This window comes from Typopeltis vanoorti, chromosome 22 (genome assembly GCF_054136105.1).
Source record: "Typopeltis vanoorti isolate ZY-2024b chromosome 22, IOZ_Tvanoo_1.0, whole genome shotgun sequence".
NCBI lineage: Eukaryota > Metazoa > Arthropoda > Arachnida > Uropygi > Thelyphonidae > Typopeltis > Typopeltis vanoorti.
Window position 1 is genome coordinate 82,311,574 of NC_143570.1, and position 20,432 is coordinate 82,332,005.

The 20,432-nt window shown below is 34.6% G+C and overlaps 1 protein-coding gene across 2 annotated transcripts in view; it reads right to left on the reverse strand.

Moving 5' to 3' along the window:
* The window catches only part of Idi (Isopentenyl-diphosphate delta isomerase), an 81,183-nt gene that overhangs the window by 12,496 nt on the left and 48,255 nt on the right, over positions 1–20,432 (reverse strand). For both annotated transcript variants that reach the window (XM_090411858.1, XM_090411859.1), the window contains exon 5: positions 6,398–6,581. In XM_090411858.1, coding sequence (XP_090267984.1) covers positions 6,398–6,581 — 184 coding nt within the window. The remainder of the gene's footprint in view (positions 1–6,397; positions 6,582–20,432) is intronic.

Genomic DNA, 20,432 nt, shown 5'->3' on the forward strand with positions numbered 1-20,432 from the left:
ATTACTCCATACTTCAAGGATATCTTTTTCTCCCTTTTTTTCATGTCACCTTTATCATCTCTAACTCCTTTTACAACACACTTTCCTCCATTCCTAAGCTTCTTCAACAACCTCCAGAATATTTTGCCATATTCTTGCCAAAGTCCTCCCATGACTTTTGTTTAGCTAGTTTTACACGGTGTTTAGCATTCTTGCATTTGTCTCTATATTCTCTAAGAGCACAAGCTGACTTATTTGACAGGAACTTTTGATATGCTTTCTTCTTTTCCTTCACTGCCTCTTTAACTTCCTGTGTCCACAAGGGAGCTCTGATTTTTTTTATCCTTACAGACAACCTCACCACATGCTTCTCTGGCAGAATCAATCAATGTTTTCTTCAGAGTTTGCCACTGAATTCAAGATGATTAGCCTCGTGTTTTGTGTTGAATACTATGGCTACTCCTTTTTTCCTTGATTGTCATTGCCTGAATATAACATTTTATATTTATTGCTAAGAAAGATCTCACCAGTTTTGGTCTTTTGTTTCAGTCACCCCGATTATGTCGATCTGATACTTATCTAATTCCTCAGCTAGCTCCATTTCTTTGCATTCAGGCTTCTTACGTTGATAGTACCGATCTTTAACTCTGGTGATGTTGAGTTGGTGTTTGTTTTCATATCTGTTCCAGTAGCTGACTTTTCGCTGTTCGCCCTGGTTCCCTGGCGAAAATAACGGGGGCCTTGTTTAACCGGGTGACGCCCCAGCCGGCATGAGATTTTGTCATGTCGTACCATCATTTTTAATTTTGGTTTAACCAATAAGAATACAATTTGGTCGGCTAAATCCCAAATTTCCAGCCCATCCTCGTTCGTTCAGTATCCAAGTAGATACCCAACAGGGTGCACCACGAGAAGGACATTAAATGAGGATTGGACATTAAAGGAATGCTGAGAATCGACCAGGACCTAAAGGCTATGTGTAGGTCTCCTCTCAGTTATACAGCTTTGACCCTTAAGCACCCCAAAAAACTGCATAAAAAAAAAATATATATATACTTGGAATGGCACAGGAACAAGATCTATAAAATTGATTATATCATTACTAATCAGAAATTAGTAATGTGTGAGAGATGTACATGTTTACAGAGGATGTGAAATTTTTTCAGATCATTATTTAGTATTCTCTAAAATAGAAATACAGTTCACCCTTGAAATAAACAAATTTTTTTTTCAATAAATATATTGGAGATTTGCAACAATTTAAAAAAAAACTCTCAGATGAACTGCACAACAGAAATATCGAAAAAAAATTAAGCATGTCATGAATGTATAAAATATATCTAGATACTAGTCTATTTTATCATTTACTACCATAAAATATACACAAATCTATTTGAAAAAGTTTGATAAATTTAAACTTACACTAACAGAATACTCATCATGGTGCAATTCACTGTCAAGAGAAATATAAACAAATGTGTAGATGTAGCATTAATTCTAACTGCATAAAATACAAATTTTATAACTATATTCATTCATTAGTGTATAGACACTAATGAATGCATGAAGTGTTATACCTATAAATAAACATGAATTTCTTTTTCATTTTTGAGGTCTAGTGTTAGAAATACATATAATATCTACAGTGTTTTGAATCATATAAGACCACTGGTTACCTTAAAACTTGCAGATTTACAAGTTATGTATCACAAGGATCTGTACATTAATGAAATTGGGAAGGATTTGACAGGCGACATACAGCTATTTGCTAATGATGCAAAGATAGGTAGGATAATCAGGGATCCTGCTACTTTGACTAGGATGGAATTGTGGGCATGGGAAAATGGATCTCAGTAAAGTAATGCTCTATGGTGTGATTATATTGGTGGGATTATGCTGGAAGAAACTGATCAGGCTAGGGATCTTGAGTATTTGTAGATTAGGAAGTTGAAGTTCAGGGGACACATAGCAAAGACTCCAAGTGCAATGCTGAAATGAACTTTCACATGCAAAGATAAGGATGTCATTTAGTCTCTTCACAAGGCCTTGAGAGTTAAAAATGAGATCTGGATTGTGAAATAATGATTATGAAGACAGATTGAGAATTTGTAGATTGCAGATACTAGCAAACAGGAGATGATATCATTGAGACTTTCTGAAGTTTGTAAGGATCATACAGGATTTCAGTTGATGGAATTTTTCATTTTATGAAAGGACAATAGGACATCCTTGGAAGGTGAGAATGAATGCTGCAAAGAAGAGATGAGGGCTAGATTGGAATGGACTGCCATTGGATGTTGTGTGTGCATGCAGTATGTGGCCTCCCTTGATGAGTCCCTGACTCTCTGGAGGTCTCTCTTAATAATAATCACTTGCCATTGTTAGCATTCGGGAATGCATTACTAAACCTAATCTCAGATGGTATGGTCACTTAAATAGAATGGGAGGGGAAAGATTGGCAAAACAAGTGTTCTTTGGCAGGAAAAAGACCCAAATTAAGTCCAAGATGGATTGATACAATAAAAAGTTCCTTAAACAACAGAAGTATAAGATCTGATATTGTTGGAGTCTTGACAGATTAATTTAGAGGAAAATTGGTCGGAAGTTAGTAATGGTGTAACTTTTTCATATAGTACTGCCATATACCTGTACACACCCTGAGGGTACAAATCAGAAATTTCATAATATTTATTATGTACAAGGATAACACTGGGGTGCTTAGGGTCAAAGCTGTATAACTGAGAGGAGACCTCCACATTGCGTTTAAAGGAATTCGGAGAACGGACCAGGGATTCTGACCAAATGTTCAATCCTCACCTTCTCGTGGTGCACCCTATTGGGTATCTACTTGGATACCGAACGAACGAAGATGGGCTGGCAATTTGGGATTTAGCCAACCAAATTGTATTCTTACTGGCTTAAACCAATATACAAAATGATGGTGCAACATGACAAAATTTCATGCCGGCTGGCCCGTTAAACAAGGCCCCCGTTATTTACGCCAGGGAACCAGGGCGAACAGCAAAAAGTCGGCTACTGGAACAAATCTGAAAACACACCCCAACTCAACATCACCAGATTGGTATTATCAACAAAAGAAGCCTGAATGGCAAAGAAATGGAGCTAGCTGAGGAATTAGATAAGTACCAGATCGACATAATAGGGGTGACTGAAACAAAAAAGACAAAAACTGGTGAGATCTTTCTGAGCAATAAATAGAAAATGTTATATTCAGGAAATGAAGGAGTAGCCATAGTATTCAACACAAAATATGAGGCTAATCTTCTTGAATGGCAGGCAGTCTCAAGAAGAGTGATGTGGGCTAATATCAGAATGGGGAATTGGACAATGAGACTTATTTGTGCCTATGGTCCCACAGAAGGTTCTACTAAGGTAGAAGTAGAGGAATTTTTTGATGCTTTAGAAAAAAACAACTGACACAATGAAAAAGGAAAAGTTGGTCCTTGTTGGGGATCTAAATAGCAGAGTAGGAAATGATTGTCAGACATACAAAAATATTTGGAGAAAAGAGCAAAGCTAATAATAATGGCAAATGCCTGTTGGATTTCTACTCAGGACATGGAATGGTTATTACTAACACCATGTTCCAACATAAAAATGTGCACAAATTCACATGGAGAGAAGAAGCAAGGAATAAGAAAAGTCTCATTGACTGCGTATTGTTGATAGTGATGTCTTCTTCCTGGTGCTGGACACCAGAGTGTACAGAGGATTTGAAATTGGAAGTGATCACTATTTAGTCTTGAGCAGGATAAAATTGAATTTCATATTGAAAAGAATAACATGTAAGAAAGTTTTAAAGCGAAAAAAAGTTGAGCAGCTCTTAGATGTGAACTGTAGACTAAAATACACAAAGATTATTGAAGAAAACCCTGATTGATTCAGCTAGAGAGGCATGGTGAAGTTGTCTGCAAGGATAGAAAAATTAGAATTCCATGGCAGACACAGGAAGTTAAAGAGGCAGTGAAGGAAAAGAAGAAAGCATATCAAAAGTTCCTAGCAAATAAGTCAGCTTGTGCTCTTAGAGAATACAGAGACAAATGTAAGAAAGCTAAACAAAAGTCATGGCAGGACTTTGGCAAGAACATAGAAAATAAATATCAAGAAGGTGATAAGATATTCAAGGTTGTTGAAGAAGCTTAGAAATGGAGGAAAGAGTGCTGTAAAAGGAGTTAGAGATGATAAAGGTGACATGAAAACAGGAGAAAAAGATATCCTTGTAGTATGGAGTAATTACTTCAAAAAATTGCTAAATGAAACAAGCAGTGATAGCACAGTGGTAAAAAACGCTCAACAGGCATACAGTCAGGAATACATATCCAAACTTGAAGTAGAAAAAGCCATCAAAGGTAGCAGGAGTAGATGATATTCGATCAGAAATGCTGAAGTATGGTGGTATAAAAGTCTTACAGTGGCTGCACTGCATAGTTCAGAAAGCCTGGACAGAGGGACGAATTCCCAATGATTGGAGTAGAGCTCTCATAGTACCCATATATAAAAAGAGAAATAAAATTCAATGTGAGAATTACAGAGAGATTTCCCTACTGAGTGCTCCTGGCAAGATCTATGCAAGTGTACTTGAAAAATGGTTGAGAAGAATTGTGGAAGAACAAGCTGGATTCAGGCCAAATAGAGGCTGTCAGAAACAGATCTTCACTTTATGACAAATATATGAGAAATCATGGGAACATAACAAAGATCTGTATTTAAGTTTTGTCGATCTGGAAAAGGTATATGACAAGGTACCAAGAGAGAAGCTATTCAATACACTAACTACAGTTATATGGTGTCAATGGGGCATTATATCAAGCAATACCTAGTCTTTATTTGAGTTGTAAGTCAGCAGTTAGAATTGAAGGAAATACAGGAAGATGGTTTAATGTGAAATCTTATGTGAGACAATGATGTACATTATCCCATCTGTTATTCATGATCTATATGGATCACATTATGAAGGAAAGTGGTATTAAACATGATATCAAAATTGGAGATGTTAATGTCAGCTCTTTGCTTTATGCAGACGATGTTATACTTCTAAACAAATTTGCAAGATTCCCTGACTAAATTGAATAACTGTTGTAATAGATATGGTATGAAGGTCAGCAATAAAAACACAAAGACAATGAAAGTAGGCAGAATCATTGAAAATGTCAACTGTGTTGTGAGTGTAGAACCTGTGGAACAAGTAAAACATTTCAGATTTTTAGTGAAGATGGTAAATTAAAAAATAGAAATAGACAACAGAATCAACAAAGGTGGTATGGCAGGAATTCATATGGAATAAGAGAGAAATTAGTCGGAACACTAAATTAGCTATATACAAGACAGTGTTCAAACCAGTTTTAACTTATGGATCTTAGAGCTGAGTCAGAAGTAAAACACTTGACCAAAGACTAGAGACCGCAGATATGAGAGTCCTGAGAAAGATTAGAGGCATGAACAGATGACATCAATGGCAACATCATATTAAAAATGAGGATATTAGGAAAGAACTTGACATTGTCAGCATCCAGGAATGCGTTAGCAGAGCTAATCTCAAGTGGTATGGTATGGTCACTTAAATAGAATGGGCAAGGAAAGATTAGCAAAACAAGTGTTCTCTGACAGGTTGGCAGGAAAACGACCCAGGGGAAGACCCAGATATAGGTGGATTGATATGGCACAATGTGCTATAGACGATAGAAATATAAGATCTGATAATATTGGAGTCTTGACAAGTAACAGACTGATTTGGAGGAAAATTGTAGATAGGAAGTTAGTAATGATGTAAATTTTTCATGTAGTGCTATCATATTCTGTACACCCCTTGAGGGTACATGTCAGGAATTTGATGATGAAGAATAACACTAGTTATATTAACATGGTACTTCTTGAATTCTACTGACACCAAGTTTGTTTGAGTAGCTTACTGTTCAACTCCGACTTCCTGACAAAAACAGTACAGGCCTTGTTTACCCAGGGGACACCATCGTATTTGCATAAAACAGAAAAAAAAATATTGAATGCAATTTGGTCAATTAATTCCCAAATGATCAGCCCATTTTTATTCATTCAGTATGCAGGTAGATAGTTACTAATAGAGAACATATAAATGTGAAAACTGGACATTAGGTCAGAAGTGCTGGTTGGTTCTCCACTTTCCTTAAAAGGTTACGTGGAGGTATCCTTCCAGTTATCCAACTTTGACTCTTTTTGCATGGAATTATTCATCCAAGAAGTTGCTTAAGAATAACTTTTTTGCTTCTCACATTTGTTTTACAGAATTTTTCCAGGAGATAGTGTATAAAATTATATTATGTAACAGTTCATTACTGTACTATTTGTCAGGTATTTACAGAAGGAAAAAAAATCGTGAGTGCATATAATTTGTTGTTCTAGATAAATAAAATTCACTTACCTAAAAAATTCTGTAGGTCTTTCTTTGGAACATAGCAATAATCTTTAACCTCATTTGGATTAGGATTAATGTTTACATCTTTTTGCATAATTAGAGCATAATCAATTTCATGCTCACCCCATATTCCATTCGAAGGAGCTGTATATAATATTCTTGTCATGTAATGGAATTCTTCTAGAGGTAGCTAATAGCAAAAAAAGCAACAAATATAGGATTACATGTATATCATTCTTTACAGATGACCAAATTGCTTTTATTTATTTATGTATCAGAGTAACAGTGAGTTCCTAATTTAACTTATGCAATCTTTAGGTAATAATCAAAGAAACAACACATACATTGGTTTAGAAATTATTTAATTTAGTTTACAATGAAACTTACTTGTATATGCTAAAGTTTACCATAAATACCATTTCTCACAACTAACTCGAATATACATTGTTATGTAGTAATATGTATTTTTAGCCTCTATTAATAACTTTAACACAAGCATGCTGAAAGTTTTTCCACTTGGTTATACAATAAATTAAAGATGGCAAGAAATATTATATTTTTGGTTTAGTCCTTTATCCGAGTGTAAGCAAACAAAGTTTGCATGTGAAGAAATTTCAGGACTGAGCAACATACTTGTATACAGAGATTAAAGACTTCACATCATTTGCCTTAGTATCCCATAATGCTATGCATTATGGCAAGGGTCACTACCCAATTTCAAATATAAAAAGAGGTAGCTGCATAAATAATGAAAGCTAAGCTTTATTGTTAATCTTCCATGTCAATGTAATTAACTTGCTTTCTGAAAATTCAAGATGTAGAAACACTGTGGTTGATAGTGTGTCAAAAAAAAAGTTTTTTTTTTTTTTTATGTAATTCTTAATACATCTCTTCTAAACTACTAATTTAAAACTGTAATAGACACCAAATCAAGAAATAAATGGCATTATTTCAGTGAAATAATGAAAGTATAAAGCTGAATCATAAAATCTTAGCTAATGTGGTCGGCTTATATTATATAACAAAAAAAAATAATTTATGTACATTAACGAAAATTAACTATTATTTAGATATTGGTCAAATGTAGGTGAATAACTAATTTAATTACCAACTAGTTTCGTCGGCTTCAATCCAGGGTACAATCATGAAAGCAAAGAAACGAAAATGACAAGCTATATGTTAACTGACAATTCTATTTCAATAACAAAATAGTAGTGCTCGTGAAACAATACGTGTTGCGGAAAAAATATTTACTTGTTGAGACGCATTTTGTAGTTTGCACTGAAGTTCATTTCCTGTGTGTTTAGTGATCTGATTAAAGTCTTCCATATATCTGGCAGAATCAAACCCTGGTTCTTGTTGAGGTTATTTGTGGAACGAGCAACTGTAGCAGCTTCTTTGAAGATTCTGGAACGGTAGTTTTCTTCTATATATGGCATAAGACTTTTATTCCATTCAATAATGTGGTTGGTTGTAGAGAAGCATTGGGCACTATTGGGCATAATATTGGGCACAAGAAGCACTATTGGGCATAATAGTGGATTGGTTGTTCCTACAACTTAAAGAACAAAGAAATCATCATACTTAAGGCGGACAAAAGGAACAGCACTGTCATCCGTCTTTGTTGTTCTTAAAGTTGTAGGAACAACTAATCCACTATTACGCCCAATAGTGGATGGAATCAATTCTCCAACGTATTTCCTGTCAAAACATCTAGCTAAAATTCTACAACAACAACACATCCATAATTCAGATACTTATAATAAAAATGTTGAGTTTTTATTATTAGCTAAGTAATAAAAAGTTCTTATTTTTGTGAGAAATGGCTTTTGGTATTTCAAGAGGGGGAAAAAATGGTATATTCTGTGAATTTGAAACCTGAGAGGTCATTATTCTTGTCTTAAAATATGAAGACCAGTTCTCCTTTAAATTTTATGCATGCAAAGTGAGCTGTGTTATTTTGTCAGCATAAGGAAAATATCTTATTCACAATAATCTAGATCAGCGTTTCTCAAACTTTTCCTATAACGGAACATCTTGGTTAGAGTCGAGCATCATCGCATTCAATGAAAGGGCACACTATTGGCGAAGCAAGCTGTATCGCATCACAAAAATGCGACGGCACTCATTACAGGCATGCCAGGCCGCAGCACATCGCATTGACCTTGCTTGTGACCACACATCTCCTAGAATAGATACCTCCATACTTCACTTGCGCTTGGAGGTGTCGACAATTGCAGCTGGCACGTGCTGGTCTTAATAGCACAATCCAACAAAAAGTGAAGAGTGCCTGATTTTCGAACATGTTTGAACTTGTCACAGCATTTAAAACCATCCCAGGCTCATATCAATTTTGATAATTTTTCGTGGAACATAGTTTGGGAAACCCTGATTTAGATGGTGTAATTTTGTTCTTTTAATGACCTGCAAGAAGTGTTATATGGGATGGAAAGATAGTATACTAGCACACAATCCTAACTGATTGTGTCCAGGAACCTTCCAATACAGCAATCCCTCGATTAATGCAAGATTTTTTTTTTGATACTCAAATTTGATTAGTGTGCCTATATACATCTTAAAAATAAATGTTAGCCATAAAAAATGTATAGATCAAAAATTTTTAAAATCTAACTATTTAAAAAATCACTCACCAGGATGAAATAATTTAGTTACTGATTTGAAACATTTTACAAAGTTATTTTTTAATGGCATACTACACTATGTTCCCAATTACTGCCAAAATTTAAGTCGTCTGCTTTACATAGCATTTTGCTGATCATATCCCGTGCAATTGATTTCCTTACTTTTTTATTTTAAATTATTTTCCTAACCTTTAATCATGAGTAAAAGAATTAGTGAGCAAAAAATAGAAGTGTGAAAATGATTAATCTCACTGGAAGAAAAACTTGAAATAATAAAGAAAATGAACAAGGTGAGTCCAGAACAAAAATAGGACAAGAATACAAAGTAGTTGATTCACCCATTTTTGGGTGAGGCTGCTTCAAGTTCACCATGAATGCACTCAAAATCAAAGTATTATAATGATCGAATTAGAGACTTCTTTTTTACATAGATCGAAGATTGTAACCAAAAAGAGATCCCGTTAAACACTGGCCTTATTAAATCAAAAGCGTTGGCTCTTTGTAACCTGGAAAGAAAGGGTTATCAATGATGGAAAAGAAGAAGAATTCCACGTTAGTGCTGGGTGATTTGAGAGTTCTAATGTTCAAATGCCTTCAAGACTTTTCCAGCCAAATCAGAGAAATTTCAGCCTGATTATAAAGTCGAATAAAATTACTGCTAGCAATATGCGAGCCATTTGGAAGCACATTCTTCCACATTGTGCAAATGATTTTAGAGACTTTTCAAATGAATCTAAGTTAATTAAATCTTATTCTGAGAAGTCGAGTGATTCCGACCTGCTAAATTAGCCACAAAACAGGAAGATCCTGAAGAAAATTTAATCACTGACAAGCCCAAAGAGGTTTCACAGAAACAATTTGAAAATAGTTTTCGTACAATCAAAGTTTTTAAGCAGCAATGCTTAAAAACTGACCCTGGTGAAGAGAGAACCAGTGAAATTTGCAGAAGAGGCAATAGGGCCATACCGTCAGTTGTATGAAAAAGAGAAACAGAATGCCTGCCAAACTACGTTAGCTCAATTCTTTGTTAAGAAGCAGAATAATAAATTTATATTCTGAATATGTTTTGTCTTTCAGCTTCATGGTTTTCCTTTAACTAGGCCCTGAGACATATTTTAATTATTTTATAAAAAGAAATCTGAGGAACGAATTATACATTTCCTGATAGGTTATTATATTCGATTAATGTGCCTGTTTTAAAGAACGCATTAGGCGCACTAATTGAGGGATCGCTGTACACATTTTATTTTATGACCTCTAAATCCAAGTATCAATTATTCGAACTCAAGAATCTTGTTATTCCTGACTGCATATCACTTTGATGCCAGTTTGTTGTTAGCAGGATGAAAAATCTCATCCCTTCACATGAAATTGGCTAATTTTCTTTAGTTGACGAAATATTTCTCACATCAGTAATGAGAATCAAACTTTTAAACATATTCTTTCCATGTATAATATGGAGTTACTTGCAGGTAGGATTACTTACTAGTTTGTGCACACTGGAAACAAGTGAATCTGCTGATACTAACTGATTTGGCTAGAAGTTTTGTTCAATAAATTAATAAGGGATTGAGCAAATTTTGAGGATAAACAAGTGAATCTAATTAGTCAGAACCTGTTCTATTTGTACTTCAACAATAAAAGCAAAATGCTTGGCTTTATTATTATAAAGGATGAACTGTTAATACTTACCCTTTGCTTCTACTGAATGAGTGTCTAAAGTATTATTCACTTTCATTGCATATAATCATTCAAAATTTCTTTTAAAACATAAATAAAGTGTAGAATTTATATCATAAATCTGATTACTCTTTAAAAGGAACAGCTTGCTCTAAGAAATGTACCTTTTAAACTGATGGCATATATATATACTGAATGTGAGTAATAAAGTGCACTACTATCTTTTCTTGCACAGTGAAACCTCAAGCCTACATGAAGGAGGAACAGCTGAAACAGAAGCTATAAGCTTCTTAAAATTCACAGTAACACAAGGTTGAAAAATATTTATTAAAAAGGCCATATATTTCAATCTGAAACTTAGAGATCATCATCAGTGGTAACAGAATATAAGCAGAACTAGAACAATGGACAAATTTAAAAGCACTCTGAGCAGCATGATATTATACATAAAACTGAGGAAACGTAATACTATTAATAATTTTTAAAAAATTTGTGATTAGAATGAGACTTTTTCATATTTTTGAAACTGCAAGGCAGTCAATCCAATTTAAGTTCAGACTTTGGCACTAACTTTAAATACGTGTTTAAAATTATGATGTGGAACCTCAAGCCTACATGAAGGAGGAACTAATGGAGTACACAAGTTTCAGACCATAGGATATTGTGGTTGGTATCTATTCCACGATGTGCCGCACAACATATTTTTGATACCCATGGCCCTAGCTCAAATAATAAAAAAACAGTACACTGAATATGCATTTTTGACATTCTTTTTTATGTTGCTCCCTCCCACAAAAGGTTATTTGCAAACCTGCAGTACAGATTTTTTTGCCACTAAAAAAACACAAGTACCAATCACAGTGATAAGTTTTAATAATTCTATTTTGCTATTCCTTCTTCTTGCTTGTAAATTTTACCTTTCCAAGTGAAGTATCTGGATGTAATAACAAATTTGAATAATTCAAGTATATCAGACTGAAATTTTTGAGTTAATAATCCTGTTTCTTTATGGGGAATGTTAGTGAAGATGGAGACAATGTGGAAGCTCTCGTATTTTTCGGACCATAAGACGCACCTTTTTACGTAGAAAAATTGACTGAAATTTGGGGTGCATATGGTCTGAAGGTAACATTAAAATACGAATCTTTACACTGTACCGAAGCTCAATTACTGGCGCAATATGTTAATAAAATTAGTAAGTACGCCACTGAAGGTAGGTACCTAAGTTATCTTGCTGCATGTGGGTGAATCACTGATTTAGAGCATCAATAGTCATTAGTGTGTAAACATATGTGCTTTTGTACGGTTCATTTGAATTAATTTTTATAAGTCGTTAAAATTTTTATCTTAAAATTAGAAAAAAATGAGTGTAAAATAAAAAAGAATTTCATATAACATGAGTTATAAATTAAATGTGATAAATTATGCAAAACAATATGGAAACAGAGCAGCAGAAAGACATTTTGGTCCACCACCAACAGAAAAAATGGTTTGTGAGTGGAGAAAACAAAAGGAACAATTAAAACTGCTATGTAAACACAAGAAAACATTCCATTCGCACCTAGAAAAATGGCAGAATTAGAAGTACAAATGAAAATTGGTTAACAAATCATCGAAACATGGGAATATCTGTTTCTACGAAAATGATAATTTTTGAAGCGAAACGATGGGCAACTGCTAATGGAATTTTAGATTTTACCGGATCACCATCTTGGTGCTTCAGATTTATGAAAAGACACGGGTTATGCATGCGTACAAAAACCACTCTAGCCCAAAAAAATGCCAGACGACTATGAAGCTAAAATTATAGAATTCCATAGATTTGTCATATAAGCGAGAAGGAAATTTAACTTTGAGCTTAATCAAATTGCGAACATGGATGAAGTGCCTCTAACATTTGATGTTCCTTCAAATCAAACAGTAGATTCAAAAGGCACCAAATCAATACTGATCAAAACAACAGGTCACGAAAAAAACTCACTACACTGTAGTTTTAGCTTGTTGCACAGACGGAACAAAACTATCCCCCCCCCATGTTAATCTTCAAGAGAAAAATGTTACCAAGAGATGAAATTCCTCGTGGCATTATTATCCACGTTCAGGATAAAGGCTAGATGGACAAAACAGGAATGAAATTATGGATACAAAAGATATGGGCAAAACATCCAGGTGTGTTGTTTAAAAAGCCCGCAATATTAGTGTGGGATCAATTCAGAGCGCATAAAACAGAATCAACCAAGAAGCTTCTAAAAGAAATGAATACAGAATTAGCTGTCATTCTTGGAGGCCTTACAAGTCAATTACAACCCTTGGATGGATCTATTAATAAATCATTCAAAAATTTTATGTGGGAAGAGTGGAATAAATGGATGGCAAAGCCAAATCATGATGTTACAGCAACAGGACTCATAAAAACGCCCAATAATTTCAGAAGCATGTACCTGGGTGAAAAATTCATGGGAAGCTGTGAAAGAAGAGAATTATAAAGTCATTTAAGAAATGCATGATAAGTAATGCGATGGATGGTACCGAAGATGACGCAGTTTTTGAAGGGAGTGACAACAATTGTTCAGACGAAAGTAATACGAACGGTGACAGTACCAAGAGTGAAGATGAACTGAATATTGCTAATACAAATGATTGTAACAATAAATAAAAATTAAGTAAGAATTTGTATCTTTATATAATAAAATATTTTTTTCTAAAAATCGTCTCATAAATTTGGGGTGTGTCTTATCGTCCGAAAAATATGGTAATTAACAAGTCAGATTTTAACAGTTGAATGTCTTTTATTTTTGCATGAAACTCTGTGGAATTTTTGATTGAAGAGGCTGAGTGGCCTATGTGAGGACGGAGAAGGTTGGATAAGAATCTTCATAACTTGAAAGTCGGGCTGCTAATAGGTAAGCCATAAATTCTAGGAGGTCTAGCAAGAAAAAGAATCTCCACAGGGTGTCTCCTTTCTGGATTTACACATTCAAAGAAAAGAAGACGGTTCCATTGACACATCTGTCTATCGCAAACCTACATTTTCAGGTCGCTAAATTCACAATTCTTCCACTCGTCATCCATCTCAGAAATTTGGCATCATTAAATCACTAGTTACGAGAGCACAGAAATTCTGCTCCTCTTCTGAAGAATCTCTAAACCAAGGTACTAGAAAGAATCAAAAATACAGCCATACTAAATGGATATAATCTTAAAACAACTCAAAAATTCATCAGTCAATTCCCCACACATCAATCTAGACAAGAAGCCCATAGGATTCCCATACCTTATGTCAAAGGCATCTCCGAACACCTTTCAAAAATTATGAAGAAATACAATTTTGCCACTACTTACAAACCCATCAACCAGATCTATACATGACTTATTTTTCACAGTATTAACAACACCACACACACTTTTATCAACAAGGATGTTTTATTAACGCTAATATTTCGCTGATTTTCAACTCAGCATCATCAGAGCACAACACACATGTAAACGCGACAGTGAGTGAGCGAAACAATATAATTACAAAAGATCTAAAGTCCTATTTTTGGCGCCCTCTAATGGGAAAAAAAAAAAAACACCAGCAGTTATCCAGGAGTTTTTCTTAGGATAACCATCTCCCAAATTTTTGGCAAATTAATGCAACCATATTTGTTAAGGTTGGGAGAATTCTTCAAAGCCATTGCTGACTCAAAAAATAATCTTTCAGATCTATAACGACTCCTAAATAGCACATTCGTTTTCCTCCATCTAATCCTGTGTGAAGGAGTGTCCAAAGCATGGTCTGCCAGTCCCGACTTGCCATAGTAATAGTAGCGAATGTATCTTTCAGTGGGAGCCAGGCCCAAGTGGAGATACCGAGGCAGAAGCATTAGTAAGGTCATCGCCTCGTATAGGAGTTGCCAAATGCCACCTTTTTATTAAATTACTCTGGATTTAGAGAAAGATGTTGAATGTTTATTTTTCACTTGGTCAGACTATAATAAATTTAGTTTAATCATTTATCCAAGTGTGCTTGGATTGCTCCACCTTTGCAAGGAGTCGCCCAGTGTTGTACCACTTTGCCCCAGTCCTGAAGATACTTTGTTTGCACACACTTGATTAAGGATTAAACTAAATTTATTATAGTCTGACCAAGTGAAAAATAAACTTTCAACAAGGCACCCTGTTGTGTTCACCAGGACAAACACCAAAAAGTCAGCTACTGGAACAAATCCTGAAACATACCCTAACTCAGAGTTCAAGATGGGTACTATCAATATAAGAAGAAGCCTGAATGACAAAAAATGGAGCTAGCCAAGGAATTGGATAAGTACCAGATCAATATTGACTTAAACAAAAAAAGACAAAATCTAGATTTTTCTGAACAATAAATACAAAATGTTATATTCAGACAATCACATTCAGGGAAAAGAAGGCTAAGCTATAGTACTGAACACAAAATACGAGACTAATCTTCTTGAATGCCAAGCAATATCAAGTACAGTGAAGTCGGCAAATATCAGAATTGGGAAATAGACAATGAGACTTATTTGTGCCTATGGTCGCACAGAAGGTTCTACTAAGATAGAAGTGGAGGCATTTTTTGAGGCTTTGAGAAAGCAACAGATGCAAAGAAAAACGAAAAGTTGGTCCTTGTTGGGGATCTAAATAGCAGAGTAGGAAATGATTGTCAGACATACAAAAATATTTTGGGAAAATCTGGAGAAAAGAGCAAAGCTAATAATAATAATAATAATAATAATGGCAAATGCCTGTTGGATTTCTGCTCAGGACATGGACTGGTTATTACTAACACCATGTTCCAACATAAAAATGCGCACAAATTCACATGGAGAGAAGAAGCAAGAAATGTTATCAACAATAACATAGTCTCATTGACTATGTTATTGTTGATAGTGATGTTTTCTCACTGATGCAGGACACTAAAGTGTACAGAGAATTTGAAATTGGATGTGATCAGGATAAAATTGAATTTCATTTCGAAAAGAAGGACATGTAAGAGTTTTAAAGCAAACAAAAGTTGAGTAGCTCTCAAATGGGAACTGTAGACTAAAATATACAAACATTATTGAAGAAAAAATGAAAGAGTTTCATAACAGGAACCAAACATTAGAGAATCAATGGCAAATTCTGAAGAAAACATTGACTGATTCAGCCAGAGGGGCATGTGGTGAGGTTGTCTGCAAGGATAGAAAAAATCAGAACTTCATGGTGGACACAGGAAGAAAAAGAGACAGTGAAGGAAAAGAAGAAAGCATATGAATAGTTCCTGGCAAATAGGTCAGTTTGTACTCTTCGAGAATACAGAGAAAATGTAAGAAAGCTAAACAAAAGTCATGGGAAATAAATATCAGGAAGGTGGCAAAATATTCTGGAGGCTATGTTGAAAAAGGTCAGAAATGGAGGAAAGAGTGCTGTAAAAGGAATTAGAGGTGATAAATGTGACATGAAAATGGGTGAAAAAGACATCCTTGATGTATGAAGTAATTACTTGGAAAAATTGCTAAACAAAACAATCAGTAGCAGTATCGTAGTAAAAAAACACTCAACAGGCATACAATCAAGAATACATGTCCATACTTGAAGTAGAAAAAGCTTGAAATGTGGAAAGGCAGCATGAGTAGATGATATTTGACCAGAAATTCTCAAGTATCGCAGGTATAAAAGTCTTGCAGTGCTTGCACTGCATAGTTCAGAAGGCTTGGACAGAGGGACAAATTCCACATGATTGGAACAGAGATCTCATAGTACCCATATATAAAATGGGAAATAAAACTGAAAGTGAGAATTACAGAGGTATTTCCCTATTGAGTGTTCCTGGTAATATTTATGCAGGAATACTACAGAAATGGTTAAGAAAAATTGTGGGAGGGAAGTTTGGAGAAGAACAAGCTGGATTCAGGCCAAATAGAGGCTGTCAGGATCAGATTTTCAATTTATGACATATAGTTGAGAAATCAAGGGAATATAACAAACATCTGTATATAAGTTTTCTAGATCTGGAATAGGTTTATGACAAGGTGCAAGAGAAAAGCTCTTCAAAACACTACAGTTATATGGTGTTATTGGGGCATTATATCAAGCAATACTTAGTCTTTATTTGAGTTGTAAATCAGCAGTGAGAATTGAAGGGAGTACAGGAAAATAGTTTAATGTACATTATCCCCTCTGTTATTCATTATCTATATGGATTACATATGAAGGATAGTGGTATTGAAACTGATATCAAAACTGGAGATGTTAATGTCAGCTCTTTGATGTCTTACTTCTAAATAAATCTGTTACAAGATTCTGTGACTAAATTGAATAACTATTGTAATAGATTTGGTATGAAGGTCAGCAATAACAAGACAAAGAATGAAAATATCAACCGCATTGTGAATGGAGAACCTATAGAACAAGCAAAACATTTCAGCTACTTAGGCATGATTTTTAGTGAAAATGGTAAATTAAATATGGAAAGAGACAACAGAATCAATAAAGCTGGTATGGTAGGAAGTCAACTGCACTAAATAAGTTGTATGCAAGACAGTGTTCAAATCAATTTTAACATATGGATCTAAGAGCTGGGTTAGAAATAAAACACTTGAACAAAGACTAGAGACTGCAGATACGAGTCCTGAGAAAGATTAGAGGCGTGAACAGATGGCATCAATGGCAATATCATATTAAAAACGAGGATATTAGGAAAGAACTTAACATAGTTAGCAGGGCTAATCTCAGGTGGTATGGTCACGTAAACATAATGGGAGAAGAAAGATTAGCCAAGCAAAGTGTTCTTCAGGTTGCAGGAAAAACACCCAGAGGAAGATCAAGATATACGTGGATTGATACAGTAAGGAGTGCCTTAGAAGATAGAAATATATAAGATCTGATAATGGTGGAGTCTTGACAGGTAACAGATCGATTTGGAGGAAAATTGTAGATAGGAAGTTAGTAATGGTGTAAGTTTTTCATGTAGTACTATCATATCCTGTGGTACATATCAGGAATTTGATGATGTTTTGACCTTTGTATTGATGTCATCATAAGGAACACAAAAGTAATATAAATCTGAATGCTCTGTTCATTGTTTACCCTAGCTTGACCTCTGGTGATGAAAAATTAATAAAAATAGTACTAAATTAACTTTTTACACACTTTCACTTGAAAGAAAATAAAATTATAGCAGAACTACATTCAACTATTTCTATAGTCCTCCTATATTAAGGTTTTCTTTTGTTTGGGGATGATATATGGGTCCTCCAGATTCTTGGAATTATTAACCTATCATTCTTGATTAATATCTCACAGGCTTCTTTCAATCTAGCTTTTGGTGTGGTTTAGGGACTAGATGCCTTTCCAGTTGATTTTGGGTAACACAAATTGATTTAATAATGCAATGCACTGTTTGAAGTGCATGATCTGACAGACCTGTTTTACCATCACACTCAACAATAAAGATTTATTAATCAGCTATGACTAACTGCCCTTTTCACTAATGACCTCATCAGTGATACTATTCTTCCACCTGATATGACATACTTTGCTCTGGGTATTTCGTGTGGCAAAATAATTTTTAAGGTACAGCTATGGGCTCACCACTCCTCCCCACAGTGAACTTTTACATGGAAAACTTTGAGCAACAAGCTAGATTCAGCAGGCCCAAAGTCTGGCTCACATATGTTGATATTTTTGCCCATTTGGCCCTGCCGATGCAAAACATTAAATACATTCCTAAGCCACCTGAACAAACAACATAAATGTATCCAATTTACCATCAAGATTGAAAACAATAACTATCTTCCTTTTCTTGTCACATGTCTTCTCTCAGGCCGCTTTTCCTTATGATCTACTGTAAACCTACATACAGGCCAATAATCATCCAACACAAAAACTAGGGGTCATCAGTACCCTCAAATAGAGCCCTAACAATTTGTTCCAATGAGCAGGTGCTGAACAAAGAATATGAAATTATTACTCAAACGTTTATAAAAAATGGCTACAATAAAAAAACATTCACCAGATCCTCCACTATATACTATTAAAAGCGACAAAAAGATTACAAGAATGCCACACCATACATTACCATACCATAATGTATAGAACACTACATAAATACAAGAAATTATATATTTGGATAAAGGATTAAACCAAGTGTTAGCAAACAAATTTTGCCACTGAAATATAATCAGAACTGGGGCAAAGTTTGTTTGCTTACACTTAGATAAAGGATTAAACCAAGTATATAATTTCTTGGTATCTTTAATTTATAGTACAAGAATTCGATTATCGCAGTTATTGTTGCCACGAAAAATACCGCGATAATCAGGATAAATAATGCATGTAAAATGGGTGATCATTGCCAAGGATTTTTCAAATCTATTGATTAAATTTTATACATAAAGTAAAAAAGAAATGTGTTAAACATGTTAAGTAAAAAAATGAAGGTTCATTTAGAAAAACAAGATTAATCTTTATTTATATATAAGGAGTACATACAATTATTCTTTCTTGGATAAAAATGGGTGTAGAGTTGTCTGGAATTTTTTCTTTCTTTTTTCTTCGTATAAAACTCAGTAGCTACGGAAGGAATTTTCAATTTCCTGACGAACTTTCATTGATCGCGGTTCAAGTTTTTTTCTTTAAAATTTTCAGCAATTCTAAACATTTCGTCCATTTCTTTGAGGGTAAATTTCTTCGGTGCCATGTCAATCTGTTCTTCATTATCATCGATTTGAGCATCATAAGCACATTCTCTCTTGAGGTTAATTAGGTCTTCATCATCCAGCTCCTTATCATGTGACTGAAGCAGGTCCTGAATATCACCTTTTTCAATTTTTTTTTGTCCTAGATCGTAGCCAAGCTTGTTTATATCATTGATAACCAGGTTACTTCATTTTCAAATCCTATAAAATAATTTGCACAATGAGGAATAATCCTTGACATTGATAGAATTCTGGAAGGCATTCAAAGTCATAGCTTCATCTCCTGTAGTCTTTTCTATTGCTTGTGAAAAAGCTCTTCGTAGGTAATATGCCTTGAAGGATGCGAATACACCTTGATCCACTGGCTGGATGATGGAAGTGATATTAGGTGGTAAATAAATAACTTTTACATTTTCGCACAAATCATTCAGTGCTGTTGGATGACTAGGTGCTTTATCTAATATCAACAAGATTTAATGACTTGCAGTACCTTTCAGCTTCAGAACAAAAACAGTTTTTAAACCAATCCTCAAAAATAGTTTTTGTCATCCAAGCTTTTCTATTAAATCTCCAATGATCATCTAAACTTCTAAGTGGGCGAGGATTTTGGGAACGATAAACAAAGAGAGGCTTCATCTTGTAATCTCCAGAAGCATTGCCACATAGTAAAAGTGTTACATGCCCCTTCAAAACCTTGTAGACAGGCTGCGATTTTTCATTTTTTGCTAAAGATGTTTTAGTGGGCATTTTTTTCCATAGTAAGCCTGTTTCGTCAGCATTAAATATCTCATCACCGGTATAATTTGCTTCTTCAATGATCTGTTGCAATTCACCAGGAAAACTGGCTGCTGCTTTTTCATCGGCACTTGCAATTTCACCTTGTACACGAACACTATGAATACTCGATCGCTTTTTGAACCAATCAAACCACTCTGAACTTGCAGGGAAAGTTTCTTCCACTACTGATGCCGAATCATTTTTGCTTTCTAATTGTTTTCTTTTTAAAGTTTCAAACAAATTTAATGCTTTTGTTTT